At 41.6% G+C, this 25,976-nt stretch overlaps 1 protein-coding gene across 5 annotated transcripts in view; it reads left to right on the plus strand.

The window, feature by feature from the left end:
• TPK1 (thiamin pyrophosphokinase 1) overlaps positions 1-25,976 on the plus strand; it is a 519,153-nt gene that overhangs the window by 117,209 nt on the left and 375,968 nt on the right. For all 5 annotated transcript variants that reach the window (XM_075586749.1, XM_075586753.1, XM_075586752.1 and 2 more), the window contains one exon: positions 6,401-6,475. In XM_075586749.1, the coding sequence (XP_075442864.1) occupies positions 6,401-6,475 (75 nt within the window). The remainder of the gene's footprint in view (positions 1-6,400; positions 6,476-25,976) is intronic.

Below are 25,976 nucleotides of genomic sequence, written 5' to 3' on the forward strand. Positions count from 1 at the left end.
CATCTAGCCAGGAGCTGGTTCATCCACTATTCACTAATACTGCTCAGACCCACAGTTCTGTGGACTATTTTTACTTCTGCATGTTTGTCTTGTTCGTTTTTTTTCTGTGCATATTTATTTTAATATATTATTCAATAAAATATTTATTTTGAACTTGTTCATTATTTCACATCCTGAGTGCCAGAGCTTGCCGTTTTGTGCCTTTATGACGAAAAAATAGTTTATCCCTGAAACCTTGGCCAAAGCATCCACTTTGGAGCTAAACAACCTGCCTCCAATGTAGCAAGCTTGTGAAGCAATGAGTCTTTGCAAAAGGTGCCTTTTTATAGGCCAGGGCGGTCATGTGTGCAGTCAGCTGAGGAGCTGTTTAGAGGAAAGCAGTCCTTCCACATGGGTCCTGACCGAAAGGAAGGTTTTTATACAAGCCTGTAATTAGCCATGCAATCATGGTCTAATGAAGACTTTTTTTTTTAATAGAGGTCTGATCACTGCTTCCTCCAGCGTTTCTGGAAAGATCTCCGTCTGCAAAGAGCACAGGACTATTTTGACAAACACTGGCCGATTACATCAACACAGCCAACGCATGTTGGGACTGGGTCCAAATCACAGCTAGTGGGAAGCAACCCTTGGATTATTTGCACAATGTCTTCTACATTCATATGGTCAAAGCTAGTCCATAAAGCCAGGGAACCTGCATTTTGATGCAGGAAACCCTGACACTTGTTAGATAGCACAGTCGGGACCCCAGCCAGGGTGGGGGTTACTTTATAAGAAAAGAAGAGCACAAAATCAAAACGCCGGCACTGTGAAAAGGTTTCATCAGAATAAAGACATGCTGGTTTTCAGAGCCTCTGCCCGGTGCAGAAGATCTGAGCTAGTCTATTGTCCGCTGCCATAATTTCACGTGTCTGAAAATCTGACTTACAAGTAATTGTGGACTGGTATTTCGTGATGTGGTTAATCGGTTTCAGCTTGTCCTCAACCATGTGAGACTTCCGCCATACTGTTCAAGCCTGCGACTCTCTTTATATTCCCTAATAGAACTGTCAAAACAAGGGGTGGGGTGGTGTGAGGTGTGAGGATGTATGCAAACAGGAACAATCGTATCCACCGCGACCCCCAAATCTTTATTGTAATGTAGTAATGGACAAGAACACTGAGATCCATGCTGGCAATCCATATTTCAGAGAAATCCATGTTTGCCATCAAGCACTGGGGGACCAGACCCCTCAATGGTTGATACCTGGTTTCCTCCATGGGATAGGGTCTATTTGGAGGTGGTGGGGGGGGGGGGCTGCGATTAACAAAATGGAGGGTGGTATGACCAGACAACTGGGTCTATTGTTGGGTCAGAGATTGCTAAACCGGTCTGGAAAAGGTCAAGTGTAACAGAGAAAAAATTTGTGTGAAACCCAGAGCATTCATTGTGGGGGAGGACTTGACAAAATTGAGTTTATCATCAAACCAGGCATTGAAATCCCCCAAAGTAAATGGGATGCTCCAAGACTAGGCCAGCAATGAGATCTGCAATTTCTTGCAGAAATACCTTTCCATCAGCAGGGGAGCGGTAGATGAAAAGGACTCTAAACCCCACACCTGTAGCACTCCGATCAGCAAGACACTCAAAATAATTGTTAGCTCTACTGAGAGGGCCCTATATTGCAAATGTGTTTTAAAACAGATTGTCATACCTCATCCCTTAAATTCCCCACTTAGATTGTAAGCTCTTTGGGGCAGGGACTCCTTTTCCTATTGTTGTATGTCTGAAACACATTACCATTGTGTTATAATATTTTTACGTGTATTGTAAAGCACTATGTACCTGAATGGCACTGTATAAATAAGGACATACATACATACACATACACTCCTGTATAGAGCAGTAAATCACAGGATAATTTGTTGGGAAAGCAACTTCTAAAATGCGGGCTGCGTTTTCATCTAGCCAAGTCTATGTGATACATGTTAGGTGTGATGATTCACTATGATCGGCTATAAAAACTGTCTTGTTCGTAATAATAGAACTGTCTTATGTAAAGCCAGATCTAATAGGACACACTGGGGGCCTGAGAGAGTGTTCTGTACATTCAGTGTAGAATCTCTGGGGATGAAGATTTAAGCTGAGTCCATAGAAGGACAGTCAGCGCTGAGCTCCGCGATGAGCCCGTCATCCTCAATGAGGATGTCTTGAGAGGGGGCTCCCGCGGGCGTGCTGAGGCCCAAGGATTTTCAGCCGACAGCAGAACCTGTTTCTGAGCGCGCTGTCGGCTGAAAACCTCCAATCAGAGTGAAGCAGCGTCAATGTCATGGCGCTGTGACGTTGACGTCGGCGCTTCGCGGGCTATTGGCCCAGTGACGTCAGTGCCACGCCTCCCCCGCCTCCCGATCGCGCACGCTGGCTCGTCTGCTAGTTCATGCAGTCGCTCCTGATTGCGCAGACGAGCCTCAGCGTGAGAGCGGAGGAGCGCTGACTGCAAAATTATGGACGCAGCCTTAGCAGGAAGGACCCCTAATTCTGTTCCTCTGTACCCTAGATCGTATATTGGACACCACTTCAATCTGTCTCCTCTTTGGCAGTGTGGGTGAGCAGGAGGTTAAGTGAGTTAGGAAGGTATGGGAGAGAGGTTTTGTTTGTATGCTTGCTCAGCCACGGCAGCCCCTGTGAGTTTTTTTCAAAATGCAAAGGGATTGAAGGATGTAATCAAGGGATGGTTCGATAGGAACTGCAGCACGATGAGGGCAGCGTGATAAAAGGAGACTAGAGGTGTAGGAATACATCAGTTCAGCCGCGAAACAGTTTACGTGGGGGCGGTCAGACTGAGGGTTGTTTAGTGGTAGAGGAGATTGGGGATGACTAAATTACTAAATCAATTTTGTGGAGGGAGGGTTTAAAGAGACCTTGGGAGTGGGCTTGTTGTGGTAGTAATATAATGTAGGATCTCTAAGGTTGTTTTACTGTGATAGACCGATGATATATAAAAGTATTTTGCTGTATCCAGTTTGTTCAGGATGTCATAGTAATCCAAGGCAGGATGTGCATTGTATGTTATATGACACTACTCCACCTCAGAGAAAGCTTGAGTGAGGTGAATCGTTCTTTCAAGTGGAAGTGTGAAAAACCTTTCAAGTGGAGCTAATGTACCTCAAACTTCCATTTGTAAAGACTGCATGGTTTGTAGAACAATAGCACATTTCTTGTGACTTGTTCAGTAGAATTTTGCTGGAGTGCTGTGTGTTGGAAAATATCTGTATTCCAAGTTGATAACGTAAAAATGCCATAAGGAGGGTTATTTGCTGGATGTTAAGACATACAGTAAGGAATAGAATATATTCCTTGTGTTCAGACATATGGAATAGAATAATCCTATTACTATTAACATCATATTTTCCTTTGATAAAATATCTTGTAAATATCTTTCAAAATATTGTGCTTCATTAATTTGTTACAGCCAGAAACATAGTTTTTTTTTTCACTCTTGATCAATGGAGAATCAATTAAATCTCTTTTAGGATCCTGAGAATCAAGAGGTTTAATGGAATTCTGTGCACTATTAATCTGCCATTTAAAATACTATACCTCCGCATAGAAGGTACGTTGCATGAGACAGACATAGACCAGAACTCATCAAGCTGCGATGCAGGGTATCATACCCTAAATGGTGATAACTGCCATTAACTTGAACGACAATTACCACCACATATGGGTGTGATACACCCCATTGCGGATTGGAATCCCAACCAATGAAAGTTATGGAAATAAGAATATGGTGATTTTATATTCCCTTAAGTTACTTAGAAGAATACATTATCATCTAGAAATGAACACACAATCCCTGCAACCTCTAACCCCAGCACCCACCACATCATATATATTGGTGTCAAAAGAAATACTGCTGTGTGTGGCCAAATATATACAACAAAAGACAAAAATACTCAATGCTACATCCAATGTGACAGAAAATACATAGTAAAATACTTAAATGTTTGTATTCTCTTAAGTAAGGGCCATTTACTTAAGCCCTTTGGTCAAAGCTTATAAGCCTACTGTCACGTCACGGCATGACCACTATGCAAGTCCTAACCCTACCTGTGAAATTCTCATTTACCTCTACAGTGGAGGAAGAAAGGTCTCAATAGACCAGGACTGCACAGGTACATGGGAAAACCTGCTACTTAAAAAGTGGGGAGGAATGAGCTTAAACCCACGGAGAAGGGGCCACCAACCACCAACCTTCCACTGCAGCAAGGGATTCTAGGAAATTACATGCAAATGAGCACACAGTGTCATGTTTTGCTTAAAATCTATTTTGACTTGGACCCCTATAAACTTACACCTGTCACATTACACAGCTTTTCAGCACAGCCTGGGTTAAAGTGCATAGCCTGTAAATATGCTCACTGGCAGCTATTTCGACCTTTTGGGTCTCATCAGTGTGAGGATGGTTATACTGGCTTTGCAATGAGAAGCTGGGATAGGTTTAAACCACATATTAAATAGGTTATGATTTTGTAAAAAAGTGACAAAAACCCTCCACCGTATAGCATACTGCAAATGGTAATACACTTGTGAGCACATTCACATATCTAACAATAAATACATATTTATATCCCATGCAGAACATGTCAGCTTGCTTTCATTTAACCACATGGAAAAGGTGTTGTTCTTTCTATTTAATCATTTATGACCAAGGGAAGTAGTGTGTAAGGATAAGAAGATAACTAAGGGATTGTCCAGAAGGCATCCTGATTCATTTTATGGGAAAGCCATAGTGTGTAATATCGAACCACCATAGTTACTAAGGATTTTGTAGTGCAACCAAGCCATTTCGTATGGAAACTCATGCAAGCTGTCATACGGTAAGACAGGCTGTGGCCATCCCATGCCCATATCACGTCTTCCTGAAAACTCCACTCCTGGCAGTATGTTTTGAGGCCTCTGCCTGTTTACCTGCATAGTTTAACGTAGTCAACCTATAGCATCCATTGTTATGCTGAATTGCAGGCATATAAAAAGGTACATCGATTCTGAAAATACCCACACCAACCAAGTCCTAATGAAAGTGCCATAGGGAGTAGAAATAAACAATGCAAGTACATGTCATACATTATATGCCCCAGAGCGTTAGGACTCCGATTGGGAGTACAGCATGTGCTTACAATGAAGTAATAACTTTATTTCATATAGTGCTTTTCTTCCAGTTGGGCTGAAAGTGCTTCACAATTGCTGTATAGTGTGTGGTATGAAGCACATAGCATTTTTGCAGACACAGTCCCAGCACAAATCAGTTTACAATTTATGTTTTTGGTGACTGAGGAGCAGGGAGATAAAGTAACACCTATGGTCAGAAGAAGCCAACACCGGGATTTGGACCATGTTCCCCTGCTTCAAACTCTGTGTCGTTACCGGAGTCCGTGCTTTTACTCACCGAGCCACTTCTTCAATAGACATTAATCCTTTATTCCATTTATGGAATTAATTTTGTTTCACAGAATCAGAACCAGAGAGTTGGGGGAGCTGGAGCTCATCCCCGCTATTTCTATCTCTAGGACATCCTGGTTGCTGAGATTTGCCTTTCTATGTGCTTGGAAAATAAAATAAAAATAAAAAATGGCTCCCAGAGTCATTCAATAGGAAGATGCCCTTGATGATATTGCGGCTTCCTATTGGCACGCAGGAGTAAGGCTTGTGTTGCAGCCATATTATTTCCCAGAAGGGTTTATAAACGCTGACAGAGATTAAGGTAAATATCACAGGAACTGGGTGTCCGTGGGATAAAAATAGCGTGGTTCAGCTTCATGGGACCGCCTGGATCCTTTTCTGTAAAAAATAATAAAATAAATTGAGGTAGGGAATGTGAACACAGTAATGGCATACAGTATATCTGGGGTGCTCATCACCAGTCCTCAAGCCCCCCCAACAGGTCTTCAGGCTATCCCTGCTTCAGCACAGGTACCTTCGTGGAGGAGAACGGTGAGTTGGCTGGAGTAGCCGTGTGTATTAACCCTGATTGCATATCTAAGTCCCATGCTCACTTGTGTGCTGTTTGTGACAGGTGGTATATGGGGACGGATTAAGGTGAGATATTGTAAATTTGAGGGACCCTTGCGTAGGTGAAGAGTGGGACAGCTTGCGAGCTGTGTATTAACCCTTGTCACGTGCTCACAGGTGTGCCGTATGGGACACATACGGTACATTTGATTGATACTGCGTACTCTGCTGTACCGGCACAACCATTGATGTTAAATGTAGGGCAGTGTTGGCTTTATCTGGGTTTCTCTTGAGTGCTCAGGTCTCCAAAATGCTGAATATGTTTTTATTTTCTGTTCAATCTATTCATTTTCAACATGAAAAACTTGAATAAGGCAAAAAGCTAAAACCTTGTCTCTCTCTCTTTCACAGGAAACTTGAAATATGGTCTTATAATTCTTAATCAACCATTGGACAAAGGTCTTTTACATCAACTGTGGAGCAAAGGTAAATGTTTATTTTTGGGCTTTCCTCCGTCTAATCATTTTTTTTACTTAAATTGTTATTCTGGAGGTAATTGTTCTTTACTGGTGAGGTGTGAGTTGTATATGAGATATTGGGGGTTATGGGACTGATTCTGAATGTGCCAAAACGGCTGATGGGGCTGTTTTCAGCACATGCAGTTTCATCCCCAGTGGATCAGTCACCCATCTGCAAAACTAGAAAACCTAGAACTGTGGTTAAGTAATGCCACATTTCATATGACCGAGACAGGACTACTGTACTTATCTCAAAATAGCAGAGTAGCCGCACTTCTTGGCAGTAGCTGAAGATATCACAAGAAAATATTTACAAAATGTAAATTGGAGGTTTTGATTTATACGGTGCAGTATAGACCACTAAATTGGCTCAGCAATGCTATTTTCTTTTTATTTATTAATAATTGAATACTTAAAGCAAGTCGGCACAGCGCTGTTTCTCCCATGAATCATTTTAATAGAGAGGGGGTAATGTTTTGATTTTTTTTTTTTTTAAACATGAGTCCTATACTGCAGGAATTTATTACATTAATATGTTCCTTGTGTACTTGACATTGAACTTAATGAAGTGAATTAATTATGTTTAACTAAAACATTTGGAACATACAAATCCTTGTGGATAGAACACTGATATATTTCTGAAATACGGTGATATAAATGTGTGTTCATGTCCAGGGAGCATATTACTATACAGGTACAATTGGACTTAAAGCAACAAATACCTTAACATTTATTTAATTGTAATATTTTGGTCCTGCTGAATATAGATAAATTCCACCAAACCTGTCACACAGACATTTGTCTTCTTTTTTTTCTTTTTTTTTTCTAATGATGTATGCAAAAAGGAAAATAATTTTATATTTATGACCATTGGAGCATTAACTTGGAATGGTCATATAATAGCACCTCTGTTTTTTGCTACATCCATGTTCATAGACATAATATCTTATTGTTAAAGAGGTGTTTGAGGCTAGTTAGAAAACGTCACATTTTTGGATATTTTCCCTTAGACACTTAATCTATGGATTAAGCCCAAACTGTCAAATTGCATGTATCAAAATGAGTGATATTTCTGGGTTTATGACCAATACATTGCATTTTTGGGGAATGCATCTGGTTGCAATCAATGGACCCATCAAAATTGTGAGGCTGTGAAAGATGATATTTACTCAAAATGAGTGATGGTTTAAGGGCATGTTTAGAACATCGCAATTGATAGGAACATTTGACATTAGATATAGCAGTGGCTGTATTATAAGGGGGGGGGGGGGGGGAGAACTAGAACTTAACTGTACACCTAACAGCCTTTAGACTTCAGTTCCTTTAATTATCTCTTTTTTTTTTTTTCCTCTTGGAAAAACTTTGAAAAACAATGTGATTAGAATAAAAGTCTCTTTCTGAAGATTTGAAGAAATGGATCTTCATTCCCTGTAGGATTTTGAAAGACTCCGCCATGAGCCGAATGATTAATTGAATAACTTGTCTTTGGTTGTCATAAAGAAACAGCACAAAGTTTTATTTTGTATGTATCTTAAAACTTCATTCTATAATCCGATTTCTCCATGGTCCAATATTCAGCAGAACGTCTAAATAATCGAATTTTTCAGGTATGAGATAAATTTGCATCTGTTTAACATGAGCTAAATTAGAGCTGGAATTATTTTGTCTTGTTCGAGATATCTTGAAAACTTTTCCCAAGAGAAATAAAAATGTGCCTTAAGAAAACCATTCTAAGTACTGCTAGGAATAGCAAATTAATTTTACTTAATTAACTGGGATGAAAATGCCCATTTTGAATTACAGTAGCAACAATCTATTAATTTTGTGGACCATAATGCACTGAAGAAATCTAAAGGTTCTTGGTTAAGTATTTGTAAAATGTATCTACCATGAATTAGATTGTTTGCATGATATTTCAGTCAATTGTTTACAACATACCTCATACATAGTCACTCAATGTTAACATTTCCAATATGTGAATAGCCAGGTGTTTGTTTGCAATGTTACCCAGAATTATTTAGTACCAAAGAAGAATTTAGAACCAAGATTATCAAGTCTGTACTGTTTGTAATCAACTTACTCAACTAGGAAGTTCACTTGAGTTTATTCAGCAGTGGTGTATAACCAGTGTTAGAAGTATATATCTTGTTAGTTACCACTTCCTTCAATTTATGGAACATTGAATGTTAGGTGAAATTACCGTACATTGTCAATAATTTAACTTTCCGTATCATAAACAACATAACCAAACACAGTTACCTATTCTGTGGGGGATGGGTGTGTGACCTGCTCAAACGCCAAACAGGGTGTAATTGAATATTGACTGCAATGTGTAGAAACTCCAAACTCTTAAAGTTGCTGAGAGGTGGTGCTAGCAGGAAGTAAGTATTATGGCAAAATGAGAGGACAGAAAGACTTCGTAGTTGCTGCACTGAGAGGAACACCCCTCATCAGGCTTAAAATATCCTTTATTTAAACGTAATAAAATTATAAGTGTTGAAGTAGACGCAATATATTGGACCGAAATAATAAAAACAATTAAAACTTAGGAGAGGCTATGTTGCTTAATTAGAACGCTAAGATAAAGCTATTAGAATCACCTATTAATTCATTGGTAATCATAGTCATACTATTGAATTGGTTATGATCTGGGTGACTTAGCTTAATAAACTTGTATATCTAAGATGAATAATGGATCAGTGCACAGTCTTAAACACACCTATTAATGTAGTAATGGTGTATATGTTTGTAGTATTGCTCTGTTGTGGCAGCTATAGGTAAACTAAGAACAACCTTGTAGGCTGTACACAGATTGTATAGTGTAGCAACCTCTGACCTAAAGTAATATAATATTATAGGCTCCAAAATACCTTGAGCAAATATATCCAGATATATGGGTTCTATTGTATTGTACCTTATAATCTGTTTGTATTCGGCAGATAAACTGGATTATTGCCAGGTCTATATATTCTTAGTGATTGAACATTGTAGCCTGTGTTGAACCTCTATATAGCAGGTCCTATATGGTATTTTCAGCATATACATAGATCAAAGTTTAGCATGAATTGCTCAAACTGCTAAAGCACTTTAACACTGCTGCATTACTCAGACTAATTTATAGAGCTGAATATTCACGTACCCAATCTAAATTAATAGCAATCACGATCAATTCAGCAAGGCTATGAGTGATCATTGTATTTATTTTGAACCAGCACAACAACATGATCATTTTTTCTGGAGAAAAAGATCAGATAAAACATTGTTTCAAGAGTGAGAAATACCACCAGGTATTAACTCAAGAGCAAGCTAATGTTATGAAGTTGGTGTTGCTATGACAACAAATATCATTGTGCACACATTACCTCCACTCTATCTGAACCTGGAGGCTTTAAAACGATTTGTGATGAAGCAGATCATCCAAGAAGAAGATGGCGTAACTCAGAAGAACTGCGGAATATGTTACCAAGACAACTGAAAACACTGCACTTAGACTGGCTGATATTTGCATCCAATCTGGAGCCTCTGCAGCACCATGTGACTAACTCTGACCAATGAAAAATGCCTCCTGAGTAAAATAGCAGATAGAGTAAGCAGAAGTGAAGGAAAATCCGATCGGCTGTCACTGATGTAGCCTGGTCTCCCCGCCCCCCGGACCCTTATCTTGCGGCTGGCAGCGGAGGCTGGGGCAAGTGTCGGCGGTGCTGCGCGGGGGGCACGAGGGTGCCAGCAAAGGGCTGGGCGAATACCCTATGGAGTGCAGGCAGTGTAGGGAGCGATTTGGTGCTCTGGAGGCTCCGCAGCGCAGCCGGGGCCGCCTTGTTGGGTTTGGCGACGGCGGGGATCACATCTCGCACATGTGCAGATCATCCTGAGGTGCGGCGGTCATTAGAGGGAGAGGTGCACATGCGCAGTGCTGGCACATAGCAGCGGCCATGTTAGGTAGAAGCTACGTAGGGGAGATACAATTCCCAGCAGCCCAAGGGGCTGCTAGACACATGGGCCAGCAGAGCAAATTTGGCTGCAGCAATCCCCTGCTCCGGTAAAAGATACTTTTGGCGTGCTGTGCTGCCCTGGACTAGGCCTAGCTTTGCCCACTAGGCCCCAGATAGGCCCCAATCGCCCTCAGCTTGTGGCTGCTACAGTGAAGGCCCATAGACAGGGCCACGCAGTGTGCAAGGTCTGTGGTTTGTGACCATATCACCACTGCCATGTAGAGACTCTCCTTACAGTGGGACCCTCCAGCCAGAGTCCATCCAACGTGGAGGCGGACTCCTTAGCTGACAGCGAAGGGAGACCTGACGGATTGAATCATCGGTTGGGGGAACCTGGGGTCTGGAGCACATGAGCAGGTATATCTACAAGTGCAATAATAATCTTCTGTGGGCAGCGCTGTCACACACTTGGGTGGGATTGACAATCAACGGATTGGACACGGGGAACACTGGTGCCCCTGCACCCCAAGTACTGTGTGGATACCACAGGGTGTAAAGATGCAGCGGCCATAATTTTACGAAATCACGTGGTTTATACCTTGGAATACCCATGTGATGGAGCGGGATTCCAACCGTACCGCCTTAATACACGAATGCAGGCGAGTGCATAAAATGGCATTTTAGTGTTCTGGCTTTTAAACACCTGAAATTGACACAGTAGCACAGTAGTAGCACAGTACAATTGTACAACTGTACACATTACAATTCATTCATTTCATTGCATATCATTGCACACAATCCATAAAATTGAAACAAAGCAACCGCGATAAACATGTGTGCCTGGGGCGATTGGCCGCGTTCATGCTGCGTGGAGTATAGCAGCGCACACGAAAACAGTGCCGGAATGCCTTAATATTACGACCGCTGTATCTGTATATGTACATATATTGTGGTGTTGCAAAGTGTGATCTGGTATTACAAGTATGTGTTGGTTAATATTTTTATATCATATATTTCATCCTGGTGTGTATTTACTGGGTGTATTGTCTTGAGCGGGGTTATCCCACTGTGTGCGGATCCTTCCCAGGTGGAGGCGCTGTATATTAGAGACCAATGTCACCCCAGGCTCCCTTTAGCAGAGGATCAGACTTCCTGTTAGCCAACCAGGTATCGTCAGCACCAGTAGTTGCCCTAGGCATGAGGGAAAGGGGGCTAAATTTTGAGGCACTGCTGAGATTCAGACCTGGGGTGCCCAACCTAAAAGTTCAAAGCAGTCAGATCAAATCAGGGACAGAGCGTCCATGAGTGGATGCCAGAGCGTCCATGAGTTGGCCCTGCGGCGTCACGCCTCTCCCCGCCACGAGGTCACTATTAGCCAGGTCCCAGTATCCCTGCCCTTGCATAACTTGCAAAACGCACTGAGGCAGATACCGGGGTTCACCAAAGCCCGCATTGTATACGCTAAATGGGATACAGACATTCAGTGAAGTACACTCCTGGTCGAATGCCGCTGTGATATCCCAGTGACAATGCCCCCCAGTTTCTACAGTTCCCCGAAGCCCCACCGGGCGGGAGTCCATTTATATACCCAAGACTGAGCGCCCGAGCATGGCGGAGTGTCAGGCACGTGCGTTAGTCCTTCCATACAGGGATCCCTAGCCGGAGCAGAACTGGCAGTCAATGGTCCAGACGGAGCCATCGCAGTACCCGTAGTTCAGATGGGGCTCAGTTATTTGTGGGAGTCCTGCAACAGCTGACTGAGAATATAAGTCAACTGTTCCCTGGCGCCGCCTTACCGCAAACTTAAAGCTTTCTCTGGAATAACTCCCACCCCCATCGGCGAGGAAGAGTTTGGAACCAACAATCTACTCTGGGTAGCGCTGTCACACACTTGGGTTGGATTGACAATCAACGGGTTGGACACTGGAACATTGGTGCCCCTGCACCCTAAGTACTGTGTGGATACACCCTGGTGTATATGTACATATATTTTAGTGTTGCAAAGTGTGATCTGATATTACAAGTACGTGTTAGTAAATACTGTTATATCATATCCTGGTGTGTATTTACTGGGTGTATTATCTTGGGCAGGGTTATCCCACTGTGTGCGGATCCTTCACAGGTGGAGGCGCTGTATATTAGAGACCAAGGTCACCCCAGGCTCCCTTTAGCGGAGGATCAAGCCTCCTGTTAGCCAACCAGGTATCGTCAGTGCCAGTAGTTGTCCTAGGCACGGGGGAACGGGGGCTACACTAAACAAAAAACACAGCACACAGCATATCTTCCATCCGAATCAGAAGCCCCGAAATTATTTGTGATGAAGCAGATCATCCAAAAGAAGATAGTGTAACTCAGATGTACTACAGGCAAAGCAGTACATAACCAAGACAACACCAGACATTGCACTTAGACTGACTGATGCCTCCATCCAATCCGGAGCCTCTGCAATAACACGTGATCGCATCTGACCAATGAGCTAACACACAGTATAACTCGGAGGGATTGCTACACGTCATCATGACGCACTGACAAGTAACCAATGAAGTAAAGACACATCTGTATCCGTGGTGCTACAACACCATAAAAACGTTCCCATGTCACTCTAGAACTCGCCCCCGATGAAGCCTGGTGAAATGTACATAGGGTACGTTTAGCGTCACTTCCTGGTGGCGCAGGCTAATCGGAGAGGCAGCTGCCATGAGAGGTCAAAGCATTTCGGAGTCTTCATTATTGGGAAGCACAACGCTCTGACTAGGATTTAAACAGTGCTTTAGCAGTTTGAACAATTAATGCTAAACTTTGATCTATGTATATGCTGAAAATACCATACAGAACCTGCTATATAAGGGTTCAACACAGGCTACAATGTTCTATCACTAAGAACATATAGACCTGGCAATAATTCAGTTTATCTGCCTCATACATACAGATTATAAGGTTCAATACAATAGAACCCATATATCTGGATATATTTGCTCTAGGTGTTTTGGAGCCTATATTATTATATTACTTTAGGTCAGAGGTTGCTATACTATACAATCTGGGTACAGCCTACAAGTTTATAAACCTATAGCTGCCACAACAGATCAATACTAAAAACATATACACCATTACTACATCAATAGTTGTGTTTAAGTCTGTGCACTTATCCATTATTCATCTTAGATATGCAAGTTTATTAAGCTAAGTCACCCAGATCATAGCCAATTCAATACTGTAGTATGACTATGATTACCAATGAATTAATAGGTGATTCTAATTGCTTTATCTTAGCGTTCTAATTAAGCAACCTAGCCTCTCCTAAGTTTTAATTGTTTTTATTATTTCGGTCCACTATATTGCGTCTACTCCCAACACTTATAATTTTTATTAATTACGTTTAAATAAAGGATATTTTAAGCCCGATGAGGGGTGTTCTTCTCAGTGCAGCAACTAGGGAAGTCTTTCTGTCTTCTCATATTGCTATTTATACTGTAGTGCCGATGAGTAATCTAAAACAGATCTGGGGCAATCACCAACAAGACTTAGGTACTTGCTGGGTACATCCTGAGTACATCCTGGGTAGTTTAAGACAAGTTTTAGAATACACGTCGGCGCACCTGTATGTATATATATATATATATATATATATGCGGAGGCGTGCGAAAGCTGTGACGTCACCTGCGTGAAGCTGGTGCGTTTCCTGTCCATGGTAGATGCGCCGTGGGGGCGTCACAGAGCTGGTTCGCCCTCATTAGGCGAACCGCTCACGTGACCTGCCTGTCGCGCCAAGAAATCCGTTTCAACTGATTTTTTTTGCAACGCGTGCCCCCACCTGCTGCCGCCCGCGCGGTCTATGGGCGCGATCAATGTCTTTAGGCAAAGTGATCGCACCCCGCGTGGTCTGCGGCAGTATGGACCTGCCCTTTGGGATAAGAGAGAGAAAACACACATTGTGCAGGAAAAAAAATGAACATTTTATTTCTGCCACTAGATTCAAAAACCGGTGGCCACTCAACCAGAAGAGCAAGAAATTATCATTTCCTGGCTTTCTTTTTACCAGTCCGTTATCGACCAAAATTGTGGATTTTTTGTTATTTTGTGATGCTAACCATGCACTTTGGAAACATAATACAGGCATACCCCGCATTAACGTACGCAATGGGACCGGAGCATGTATGTAAAGCGAAAATGTACTTAAAGTGAAGCACTACCTTTTCCCACTTATCGATGCATGTACTGTACTGCAATCGTTATGTACGTGCATAACTGATGTAAATAACGAATTTGTAACAGGCTCTATAGTCTCCCCGCTTGCACACAGCTTTGGTGCAGGTAGGGAGCCGGTATTGCTGTTAAGGACGTGCTGACAGGCGCATGCGCGAGCTGCCGTTTGCCTATTGGGCGATATGTACTTTCTCGCGAGTGTACTTAAAGTGAGTGTACTTAAAGCGGGGTATGCCTGTACACCATGAAGCCAGCAGTGTTACAATTTTGTATAGTTCTTCATACTGTATTTCTCCACTAGAGTATATTTTCCGAATAAAACATTTTCTTTGTCGATAACAGTAGAGAAACAAAGGTTTAAGTTTTGCCTTTTCAGACTTCCATAACCGTCAATCTGTGCTGAAAATGAAATCTATCAATAACAACCTTTCCTCACAGAAGAGCGTTGGCTTTTACTCTATATGCCTGTGGTCACATTACCCATCAAAATATAATATATTACATATAATTTACCTAAAAAATATAACAAATGGATAAATCCGGTATGGTGTGATGTTAATTTGTCCTTGTCTCTCTCTCTCGCTCTCTGGCTCAAGAAAGCAATAATTTGAATGTAAAGTACCTTGAGAGAAGTTCCACCTAATGAAGAGCAGTGTGATCTTTTACAATTGTTTATTTAACTCTTATACTATGACCGCATGTTGGTTATAACAGCTGATTGCAAGTGCAAGTTCCTATAATATACAATGTAATAAACAACTTTACTGCAGATTGTGATACCTTTAAATCTGCCAACATGAAAGTTTCAATAAGCTTAATGTATTGAGGAGATCCACATAGGCTTTAAATAAAACCTACTGCACTCCCATTCATTTCAGTCGGCGAAATAAGATTGTAAGCTCTTCGGGGCAGGGACAATTCTGAGTCTAGTGCTGCATAAATGTATTAAAAATTCAATTTTAACAGTGTATTTCGTACATGGCTGGTTTTAAAGGATATTGTTCTACAAGGGGCATCTTTTATATTTTTTATTTTTTTTTATTTTGTACAGTCCTTGCCTTTGGGGTGAGGTTATTGAAGTCAATTGGTGTTAATAAGGGAAATATAATACAGTGGAAAGGGTCCGAGGCAAGTTTAATTTTTGATGTACAGTAGCAATTAATTATGGTTAACTGACCACTAATATATACTGACTATTCAGTGTTATTTTCCTATATATTCTATTGTCCATACAGTATTATAAACACATTTTTTAGTTGTAGTAGTGCATAAACCCAAACTGTTAAGTAGGTCACGCCATGAGCCATACAGTACATGGTTATTTCTTTACTTTTATTCCAAACCTGCAAACCACATTGACATTTCAACAAATTTTTTTATATGTAATTTTCTGCACAATTAATTCAAATTTTCAGCTACAAGAGTTCTTGTAATTTTGTTTAACTAGTGTTAAAAGAAAATGTATTGGAACATTGAGCATCTAGTCTATAACAGGTTCATTTCAGCATGCAGGAAAAAACACAAAGCGCACCGGAGGGAAGTATAAAGTTCTATTGACAAAGCTCAAAAGCATATGAACACTTACAATAAGGTACTGTATGGTAGTCAAGTCACTGCTCGCTACTCACCGGGCCAGCCGAACGTCCAGGATGCTACAACGGTGAGAAGCTCTTTGTCACGCGCGCTGTCTTTTGTTGCAAGTTTGAAGCGTCTGGCACTTCCTGGTTGCGTCAGCGGCTTGGGCTATGTTATGTAGCTCTCACAGTGAGACACATCAGAGCTAACCACGTCGGAGCCCAAGATGCTGACGCAACCAGGAAGTGCCAGATGCGTCAAACTTGCAGCAAAAGACAAATTCTTCTGTATTTGGTACAATTTTCAAATGACCCTTTATAGATGCCCAGTGAACTGAATGCTTCATAGGAAGCCCTGTTGAAAAACACTGCTCTAAATTACTTGGTGACTTTTGGTGATTTCTGTCTATGTCCTTGTCATTTTGTTGCAGGTTATGATACCAACATGGCTCAAAATGACAGTTCTTCACATATGAAGTTATAGTGTGCGGAGCTTTCAAAATATCACATCTCTGCTTAATGCATCACATAAAAAAACAAATATTATAAATGTAGCCCCCCTCTGGGTACTACTAAGTAAGGTTAACTCTATGGGTTACTCCCCACCATGTGATGTAGAATGACCACGCAAAAGGTATACAGTACCCAATCCGTTGTATGTTTTGTGACTAGTGATGTCACAATAGGGAGATAGAAAGGTATATACTGTATAACTCCACTTAATGTTCTAGAAGCGGGTTCCTTGGAGTTCCAAAAGCAGAAGTGATCCACGAAGGATCAAAGAATAGAAAATATAATAAAGTCTCATAAAAAATCCTCTTAGTGTTGTGGACAATTGAGATTATGGAAGTATATATGTATTGGATAACATATAGATCAAAATTGATCCCAGTGACACTCAATGACGTCTCGTAACTCAAGTTATATAAGGTGAGTAATTGTGTTGCATATAGTGAAGCAACAAGGGGTTAATCCCAATATCACACTGCATAACATGGATTTCCAAGTAACAAGTATATTCACGTTCTCAGTCTATTTAGCTATAATTGCTATAAGATGCAAACTGTATAGGTATAAAACCAGTATTTATGGTACAGTACACTCTATCAGTAACAGATCTGACAACAATGTTGGTGACACGGTGGTGTGCCGACGCTCCGATAGAGAATTATTAGTCTGGGGTCAAAAGTCTTTTGACGAAACGCGTTGGGCCTTTTGACTCTTTGAGACCACCGTATCAGCCCTACACTATCCTCTGTGGAATCCTGATTGGATAAGGTTGTTGAAACGGCTGTGACACATTAAACAGACAGAGTGCTCCGATCACGGATGAGAGACGCCGACGGAAGACACCGGAGTCTGTATGTGTCATAGCCGTTTCAACAGCCTCATCCAATCAGGATTCCACAGAGGACAGCTGATTCGGGAGGAGGGTTGAAGTGCGCCCAAAGTTGCTTCCTGCTTATACACCAGTGGGGAGAGTGTGAGTTTGATTCCTTTCCCCTCTGAGTTGTTTGTCACCATGAGTAAATGTTAATGCACTATACCCTCTGCATTTGTGTTCTTTTCCTAATATGAGGTCAACAAGGAGTCCACCTACCTGAGGAGTTCCACATATGGAGTGACAGTATTATGTGTCTTCAGTGCTATTTATCACTGGGCTCATTTGCATTTATTACTGGATATCTTTGGTCACTTTGCGCCACGAGCACTTTTTGGTTTAGGTTTATGTAGTTGCGGTTTCGGGAAACCGCATGTGTTCAGGCAGCAGCTTCATTTTATCACAATATTTGTTGCGCTTAATTAAGTTGCTTTTGTTTCAATATGGCATAACTGGCGAGTATAATTATAGAAAATTGTTTGTTTATTTTTATGGCGAGTTGATTTTTCTCAGGAATATAAAATATTACTCCAGCATTCCTGTTTTTTTTTTGTGATATAATTTTTTTTTCTTTACATGGGAATTAGGGCGTCCTCTGTAGCTGAATTACGTTATTTTTAGGTCTTGGGGCCCATACATTTTCTGAGATATCAGTGTAGTTATAGTTATGCATCCTTTAGGGAAATCAAAATGGGCATCATATTCTGCGGGTCCCGCAGGTTGGTAGCAAGCTGCAACATCGGTTGATGCAACTAGAGAATTGCGCTAGCATATGAAAGATCATGGGTTCAATTCCTGCATGGTATGGTATAATTTATAAATAACTATTTTAATTATAATTTATCATTTATAAATTATTTTATTTATTTTATAATTTATAAATTATTATATAAAATATTCCTCTAGGGAGGAGGGATGTGTGTATGTATGTGTCTCCACATGTGTCCGTTAGCAATAAAGCATTGAATGTTATTAAGAAACAAAAAAAGAAAACCTTGGAGATGTTTTTAAATCGTGAGCCATGCTCAGACCGCGTTATAAGCGGATCCGTGTTTTAGTGGATCGTGCTAAAACGGGGTTGAGCTGTATATAGCCAGAATTAAAAAGTCAACCGCACAAATGAGCCATCTGAATGGGACTAAAGATTTAAAAAAAAACTTGCACTACAGTACAGTACTGTACTCGGCTAACTGGTTTACCATAACATTTCATTTCATACTAAGAAAAAGACAAAGCTAAATAATTTAAGTCTGCTATAACAAGCATTAGGTAATCAGTTAAAGTAGCTGACATTGAAAAAAGTTCAATGTTATTGAAGTATTGAATACCTACAATACAGATCGCTTTTTCTGGTCTGATAGGGCTATGCATAATTTTTTTAATGTTCACTGAGAATACAGACAGTAGGTTTGTGCATGAATGGATGTGTTGCTGGCTACATATCTCTAAACTATGTCTTTTAGTCATTGACTTTTGTATAAGCAGCTGGTTGGAAAAACAATAGCTGTAAGGCAAAAATCTGTGGCTGGAATTAACTTTCAATAGACTGAATCGAGTGCAATAAATATATTGTGTATTTGTTAAATGGCTATTCTTCTACAAGAAAAACAAATAGATATTTAATTTCACCCATGTTTTATTTTAAAGAGTTGATTTATCACTTGATTTTAGCCACTGATAGGTTTGTGACCAGTGTTTTTTTTACATATACTGTATTTATGTAAAGTCCCACTGGGGACCGAAACACAGTTTGATCGTTAAATCAACTTTTAGTTGATTACGTGTGTCTGTGTACCTTGTGCATTATATTTTTTTAGGGGAGCTGTATTCCCCTGCTTTTGACAGTGCACTCTTCTTTATACAAACAAAAATGTGTAGAATTGGAGCTCCTAGTAGAACAGTGCTAAATAATATAATATTTAAATGCTAAATCATTAGTGACTTTAGTGAATTAATAGTTAATTCATAGTGATATCAAGTGTTATAAATAATACACGTGCACAAGTGGGTGATATTAAATTCAAAACATGCAGCTCAAAACCCCCGTTTCAGAATTTGTTCCCAAATTCTTCAAATGTACCGATCTTCAGAACCTGCGTTCCCAAATGTAACAATGTTTCCCCCAATCAATTGCAGATAGGGGCCATTACAGGGTGTATGGTGCATATACCTGCTGGCAACAGGAGGGCTTAGTCGTCTGCAATGACTTTGGGACACAGGAAGAGGCTTCTGGGGTTCATACCCCACATAATACTTAGCAGTACAGTGCCTCCATCTGCTGTAGGCTCCAGGGAAATGGAGATGATCTCCCACGGTAGAACTGATTACCTCTCCTCCCATTTAGATCACACACCAGGTCGGAGGTATATTGCAAACTGGAACGGTTTATTACTACTGTCTGCAGTAACACAATAGGTACTCACAGCAGTCTTCTGCCGGGTATAGTCAGTCAGCTCCGCTTTCACTGAAGATGGTCCCTGGACCATCACTACAGGCCAAGGGCACCCGCAGCCATCCTAGCTCTTCCCCACCGCTCTTGCGGAGGCAGAGGTATGGTCCATACTCACTCTCCCCCACAGGGAAGAGCACATGGATAGGCCCCAATCTCAGGCTCCCAATGTGTGACCTTCCTTCCTCAAGGGGAAGGAACAACCTGCTAACTTTAGGGCAGTCCTGCCCTTAAGTACAGCTAGAAGGCGGGCATCCCGTTGTCCCAGCTACAACAGAATGTACCAGCCCCTGCTGTCTCTCAAGTGCAGTACCAAAGGTGAAGGGGAAAACTCCATACCAACTACTGGCAACCTGTTAGTACCAAGGTTTACTGCCAGCCCATTGGGTAGAATAGTAGCCAGGGGCTACCTCGCTACACAAAGTTTTCTGAAAGGGGAAAGAAGAATAGAAATAGAACAATAGAAACACAATAGTGCAATATTGCCGCTTGAATATTAATGAATTGAGTATAGCAGTGTAGGAATTGCACACACATGTTGAATAAATCAATTAGACATAAATCCATTGTGGCAGGGAATAGGTTGATAATGTGTTCAAATTCTTATGTTATGGATGGAAACGTCTATTTTGTCTGAATAATATTTTTCTATTTTTAAAACAAGACCTCTGGAGTGTGGCTCTCTTTTCCTCTAGAAGGACAGTTATTAGTCATACTAGTTGCACCTTTGGTATTGGGCGTGCACCTGAGGCAATTTAAACCTCCAAAGTGTGAGGATTCGGGGATTGCGTCCCTTGCGGCGCGGTTCCTCCTCTTTACATAACAGTACTGCAGCGGCTGCTGCCTCCGATCTGCCCCCCGCTGGTGCGCGCACCCCCGCTCTGTTTACAGAGCGCGTGCGCACCCGCTCCTCTTCTACCAGGTCACAGACCTTAGCTCCGCCCCCTCGGTCACGCCTTACCTCCGCTGAGCGCGGCGTGCACGCATGACGTCGCGCAACGAGCCCCAGCTGCGAGTCAAGATTGCTGTAAGCCCTTGTCTCCTGCAGCCTATCCTTTGCATCTGCAGAGGCTCCGCCTCCACTCCGCCCCCTCTCCTACTGGTTCCTGTCTCCTATAAGAAACTTCCTCTTCCTGTCATACCTTGCTGAACATAACTTTGTGTAGCCTTTGCGTGTGCCTGTCTTGTCCAGCCCAGTCTTGTCTTGGTCTCTGCAGTTAACCTCTCGTGTACCGACCTGGCTTTGCATTTGGATTCTCTCTGGCTCTTGACCCCTGGCATACGGATAACGATGACGAATACCTCTCCAACCCCAGACCACAGGCTTACGGACTCCAACTACGTGTACCTCTCCAACCCACGGACCCCGGCAAGTATTGGATTAACCCTTTCTACATACCCAGACCCAGCAACGCTACAAACCACCTTCTAGGCTCGCCCCCGCTACTGTGGGTGTGTGGCACAGTCCTTCCCACCTCAGTGCCGGGGTCAGGTCTTGTTTGTGGGCTCGCGCAAGCGTTACACAAAGTCATGGAGGTGCACCTTTTTCTTCATTCTACAGAACAATAACAATACATATACTGTATTCTTGAAGTTAATTTATCTGCTGTCTGCTCTGGACCCAGATTTATCCCATTCCAGTGTACTTCCGCTCATACAAGCAAATGTGTTCTATTGCAGTCTGTAAAACTTTGTCTCAGCAGTTTTACAGAACATGCAAATGAACCCTAAAATGGAAAGTTCAAAGAAACTGAACTTTAAACACCTAAAAATCTATCTACGCCCCACCCTCCCTCCACACACCCACACACACACAATTAACTAAAGTGGGAAAAGTTAAACTGAAAAAAAATTATTTTTACACCTCATAGATTTTTTTTCTTATTCCCCTCCTCCTCATTCCCCCCTTCTCATTCTCCTACTCTCTCAACCTCCTCCTCATTCTCTCACCTCCCCATCTCATTCTCTCACCCCCCACCCCCTCCTCATTCTCTCACTCCATTGAACAGCCTACCTGGTTGGCTACGGTCTTGAGGTGGAGCAGGGGAGGACATGCTCCTCTTCCAGCTCCTCCGCTGCTCTGCTCTCACCACCCTCCGTCCTCCTCGTCCACTCACGCCGTCTTCCTGTGCTGCTGCATGCGACCGCCTAGTGGTTTCAACGGCCATATATGTATCATATATATATATATATATATATCAGAAGAATGACCTAGGCGCAAAGAAAACAGTAGGGGAAAAAAAAGGAGAGAAAAACAATCATAGAGTAGTATGTCCGGATGATTGCAGCTAAATATTGGTGGGATATGCACTTACAGTTAGAATGGTAAATAACAGCCTTGTACCCACTATTGGGATGGGGAACACTTCTGGTGTTTGTATAGTTCAGCAAACGATCTACCACACTTGCCAACAGCTGCAGTCACAGGATTCCACGGTCATTCCTATAAACCTGGATACACAGCTTCCGTCTCATAGGGGATAAGACAAGAAAAAAAGCAATATAGCATAAAATAGTTTAATAAAAAAGATTATAAAAATCTTACAGGTAATTCACTCACACTTTGTAAGTGAAAAAAGCGCAGTAGAGAGTATTGCAATTGAGTCTCTCACACTCAGTCTTGGCTTTATTTGGCTTTATTTTTGTTAAATAAATCATGACACGGTGTAATATGTCATGTGTTGTTGTTCATCTGAGGTTGTATTTACCTAATTTTAAGACCTGCTAAGGAACAGATGATTGTTAAGTCCTGATATGTAAAACCATGGAATTCAAAGAGGGTGTACTTTCTTTTTCACACAACTGTATATATGTGTGTGTGTGTGTGTGTGTGTGTGTGTGTGTGTGTGTGTGTGTGTGTGTGTGTGTGTGTGTGTGTGTGTGTGTGTGTGTGTGTGTGTGTGTGTGTGTGTGTGTGTGTGTGTGTTTCAGTTTGACTTCTGAATAAGTCCAACATGTCAATAGATGGCACCCAAAATGCATCATCTGCACAATGTGTACATGCAGGTGCTTTTACAATTTGGTTAGGATTGAAGAATTAACTAATAGAGAAATATTTTCCAAAAACAAATGTGGCACCTGGTGCCTATGCTGCACGCAGTGCTGACTGACCCCAGTGACTCCCGCGACTGGCAACAGTGCGCCCAATCATGTTTTGCTAGCACAGGCGTAAAGTTTGATCGGGCACGTTGCTCCCAGTCACGGCGGTGAATGACAGGTATTGAACAATGCTCTGGTGCGAAAGGGAGAGGAAAGAAGCGTGGCAGAGCACTCCTGGACCTGCCCGCCCCTGCTCTCTCAATTCTATAAGTATGGCTTTGGTTGGACAAATTAGTCATTTTGTGTTTGTCATGTTTGTGTGTGTGTGTGTGTGTCATGTTTGTGTGTGTGTCATGTTTGAGTATGTATCTGTGTGTGTCAGGGTGTGTCACAGATATACACTCGTGACACCCAGCTTCCATCAGCAGTGTTAACCACAACAGCCACCCCTCTCACCCCTCCAACTCCTTTTTATGTCCCAACGGATACATTTTAGCTTGCGGGAAGGTTACTCGAACTTCTGAACATACTGTATGTTGCAGCTGTCATAATATATCTGTTTGTGTATATATATTTATATAAAAGGTGGGATCTTGTCATTCAACTTTAGAGCAGCATAAAGCCTGCAAAGGTATGATTACTTGCTTGAAACATGCAGACTTAGGCCGCGCCTATAGTGCCGTCGATGGCGACACGACGGGTGACGTCACCCGTCGCCACAGGCGAAAGTTACATTTCGCCGGGCGGCGGTGGCGCGGGTTTCTTGACATTTGATTGGTTCAAAGGCTTTCACATGAGGCGACAGTCCTTGAAAAATAAAATTTTGCCAGCTAACAGTTTTCGCGATGTCGCCGTCTCTCCGTCACATTGTCGCCGTCGCGCTTACTATAAGCGGCGGCGGCGGCGGCAATGCATTTGTTTCCGGGTGACGACGCGTTGCCGGCACTATAAGCGCGGCCTTACTTTGCAAAGTCATAAAGGCCAATATTTACTTAGCAGTCTTATAAGACACTGTACTAGAACACACCATTAAATTGAATGGTCTCTAATGTGTCTTCCAGCTTTGGAAATTGCCTTATAGCAGAATACTGCTTAGTACAGATGTACTGTAACAGGCGATATTACTCCTGTTATCGCACAGTGAAGTGTGATAAATTACACAATGTTGTTGCTCGCGGTCCCATTTGTTTGAAAGGAACCGAGAAAAATTGGGAATTGAAACTCTCGCCGGCGGTAACGTGATATCACGCAATACCGTGAGTAATAACACCTGCTACATCTGAAAATGTGGCACTCCCTCCAAACAATCATACAACACCTACTTTATCACGTTCAACATTTATTCCAGCACCCGATATATATTCATTAGCTTTTCAAATACTCTGATCAGCAAAACAAGATGGAGTTATGGAGGACAAATGAGGTTAAGAGCAGGATAGGTAAACAGTAAAAGCTTAAATGATACTGTGGTATAAGAGCTAGTGCAGGGCTGTTAATACTGTATTTACTAAACATGCAGCAGAGTTTCTGAGGAGGCACAAGTGAACGAAAAGAAGACTTGCAATAAATCTCTGTATTCTTTTTTAGTTGTACAACTTATCCCAATACACACACATAATAATAAAGCTGTCTGTCTGAATTAGGTGTGTAATGTTTTGTTTTTCTTTTCATAATGTCAAAATCAATTGTGATATTGTCTATTTCCCATGTGTTCTTTTACCTCATTTCCCTTTAACAATATTGCTTCAAATTTCATCTAAAATTGTCTTGCACAGAATGGATTCTGATCTCCCGCTGTATTAGAAACATATATTTCAAATGTTTATGAAGACTTTTGGTTTGAAAGCTGCACATTGCTTGAACTATATCCTCTATCATAACTTGAAACTTTAACTAGTGAAACAGATATTTACTTTTTGCTAGTTTCTTTTTAACATATTTGTGTTCCATGTTTCAGCAATAAGGATTCATGTTGTTGGAAGATTTCAATCTAGTTATTCTTTTTGAGAGTAAAAAAAAAAAAGTATTGTAGTGGGGCTGCCCCTGTCTCAAGAAATGGAGTAGCTTCACCAAGTCCTGCGACAGACCTGGTGGAAGGAGAAAAAGTTTCTGACGGCTGTTTTAAAGATGCATATACAGTATGTGCGGTACTAGCACATTGGGGTTGCATTTACCCATGGAAGTGAAAGAAAAAAAAAATCTGGGTTGTGATTTATGTGGAGATTATTGTCCTTCCGGGCTATAGGGCGGCCTTAGCAAGGTCAAGTTAGAAAGAGGAGGCTTAAAAAGAGGACATTGAAAAGAGGCTATATCCCCATACGTTTATTAATTGGATCCAGGCTTTCTCCATCCTTGCTAGCGTAATTGGAGAGAAATCTCCCCATCTTTGCTCAGCCCTGTTCAAATATCAGGACATGATAGGGTTTGTGCAGCGAAATTTTAGTGCAAAGGCTTAGTGGAACTATGATGAGCCGTTCCGACAAAACATGGCTGTCTGCAAGCAATTGTCTCATGATACGGGGGGGAGTGGGTTGGTGGAGCAGCAGCGCAGCGCAGGATCTGAGTTCATGTGTTTTACATGAGGGTGACTCCAGTTAATGGTTCCTTCTTTTCTAATTACTTAAAATGAATAATATTTACAAGATAACGGCCACCTGAAAACGATTTTTTATATTATTTTTTAATGTGTGTAATATAAAACACAACAACAAGATCTGAGCTTTGTTGTTCAGGTGAGGGCTGTACAAGAAATGTAAAATAGTCTTCACAATTAATAGATCAGGTTACTAATGAAAATGAATATGCTGAAAGTATTCCGTTGAATGTCTCTCCTCTTGTTGCATGTGATTTTCGTCTAGGGAAATCTTAAAGATGAGATCTTCATCATG

Source organism: Ascaphus truei, chromosome 2, assembly GCF_040206685.1.
Source record: "Ascaphus truei isolate aAscTru1 chromosome 2, aAscTru1.hap1, whole genome shotgun sequence".
In the NCBI taxonomy this organism is placed as follows: domain Eukaryota; kingdom Metazoa; phylum Chordata; class Amphibia; order Anura; family Ascaphidae; genus Ascaphus; species Ascaphus truei.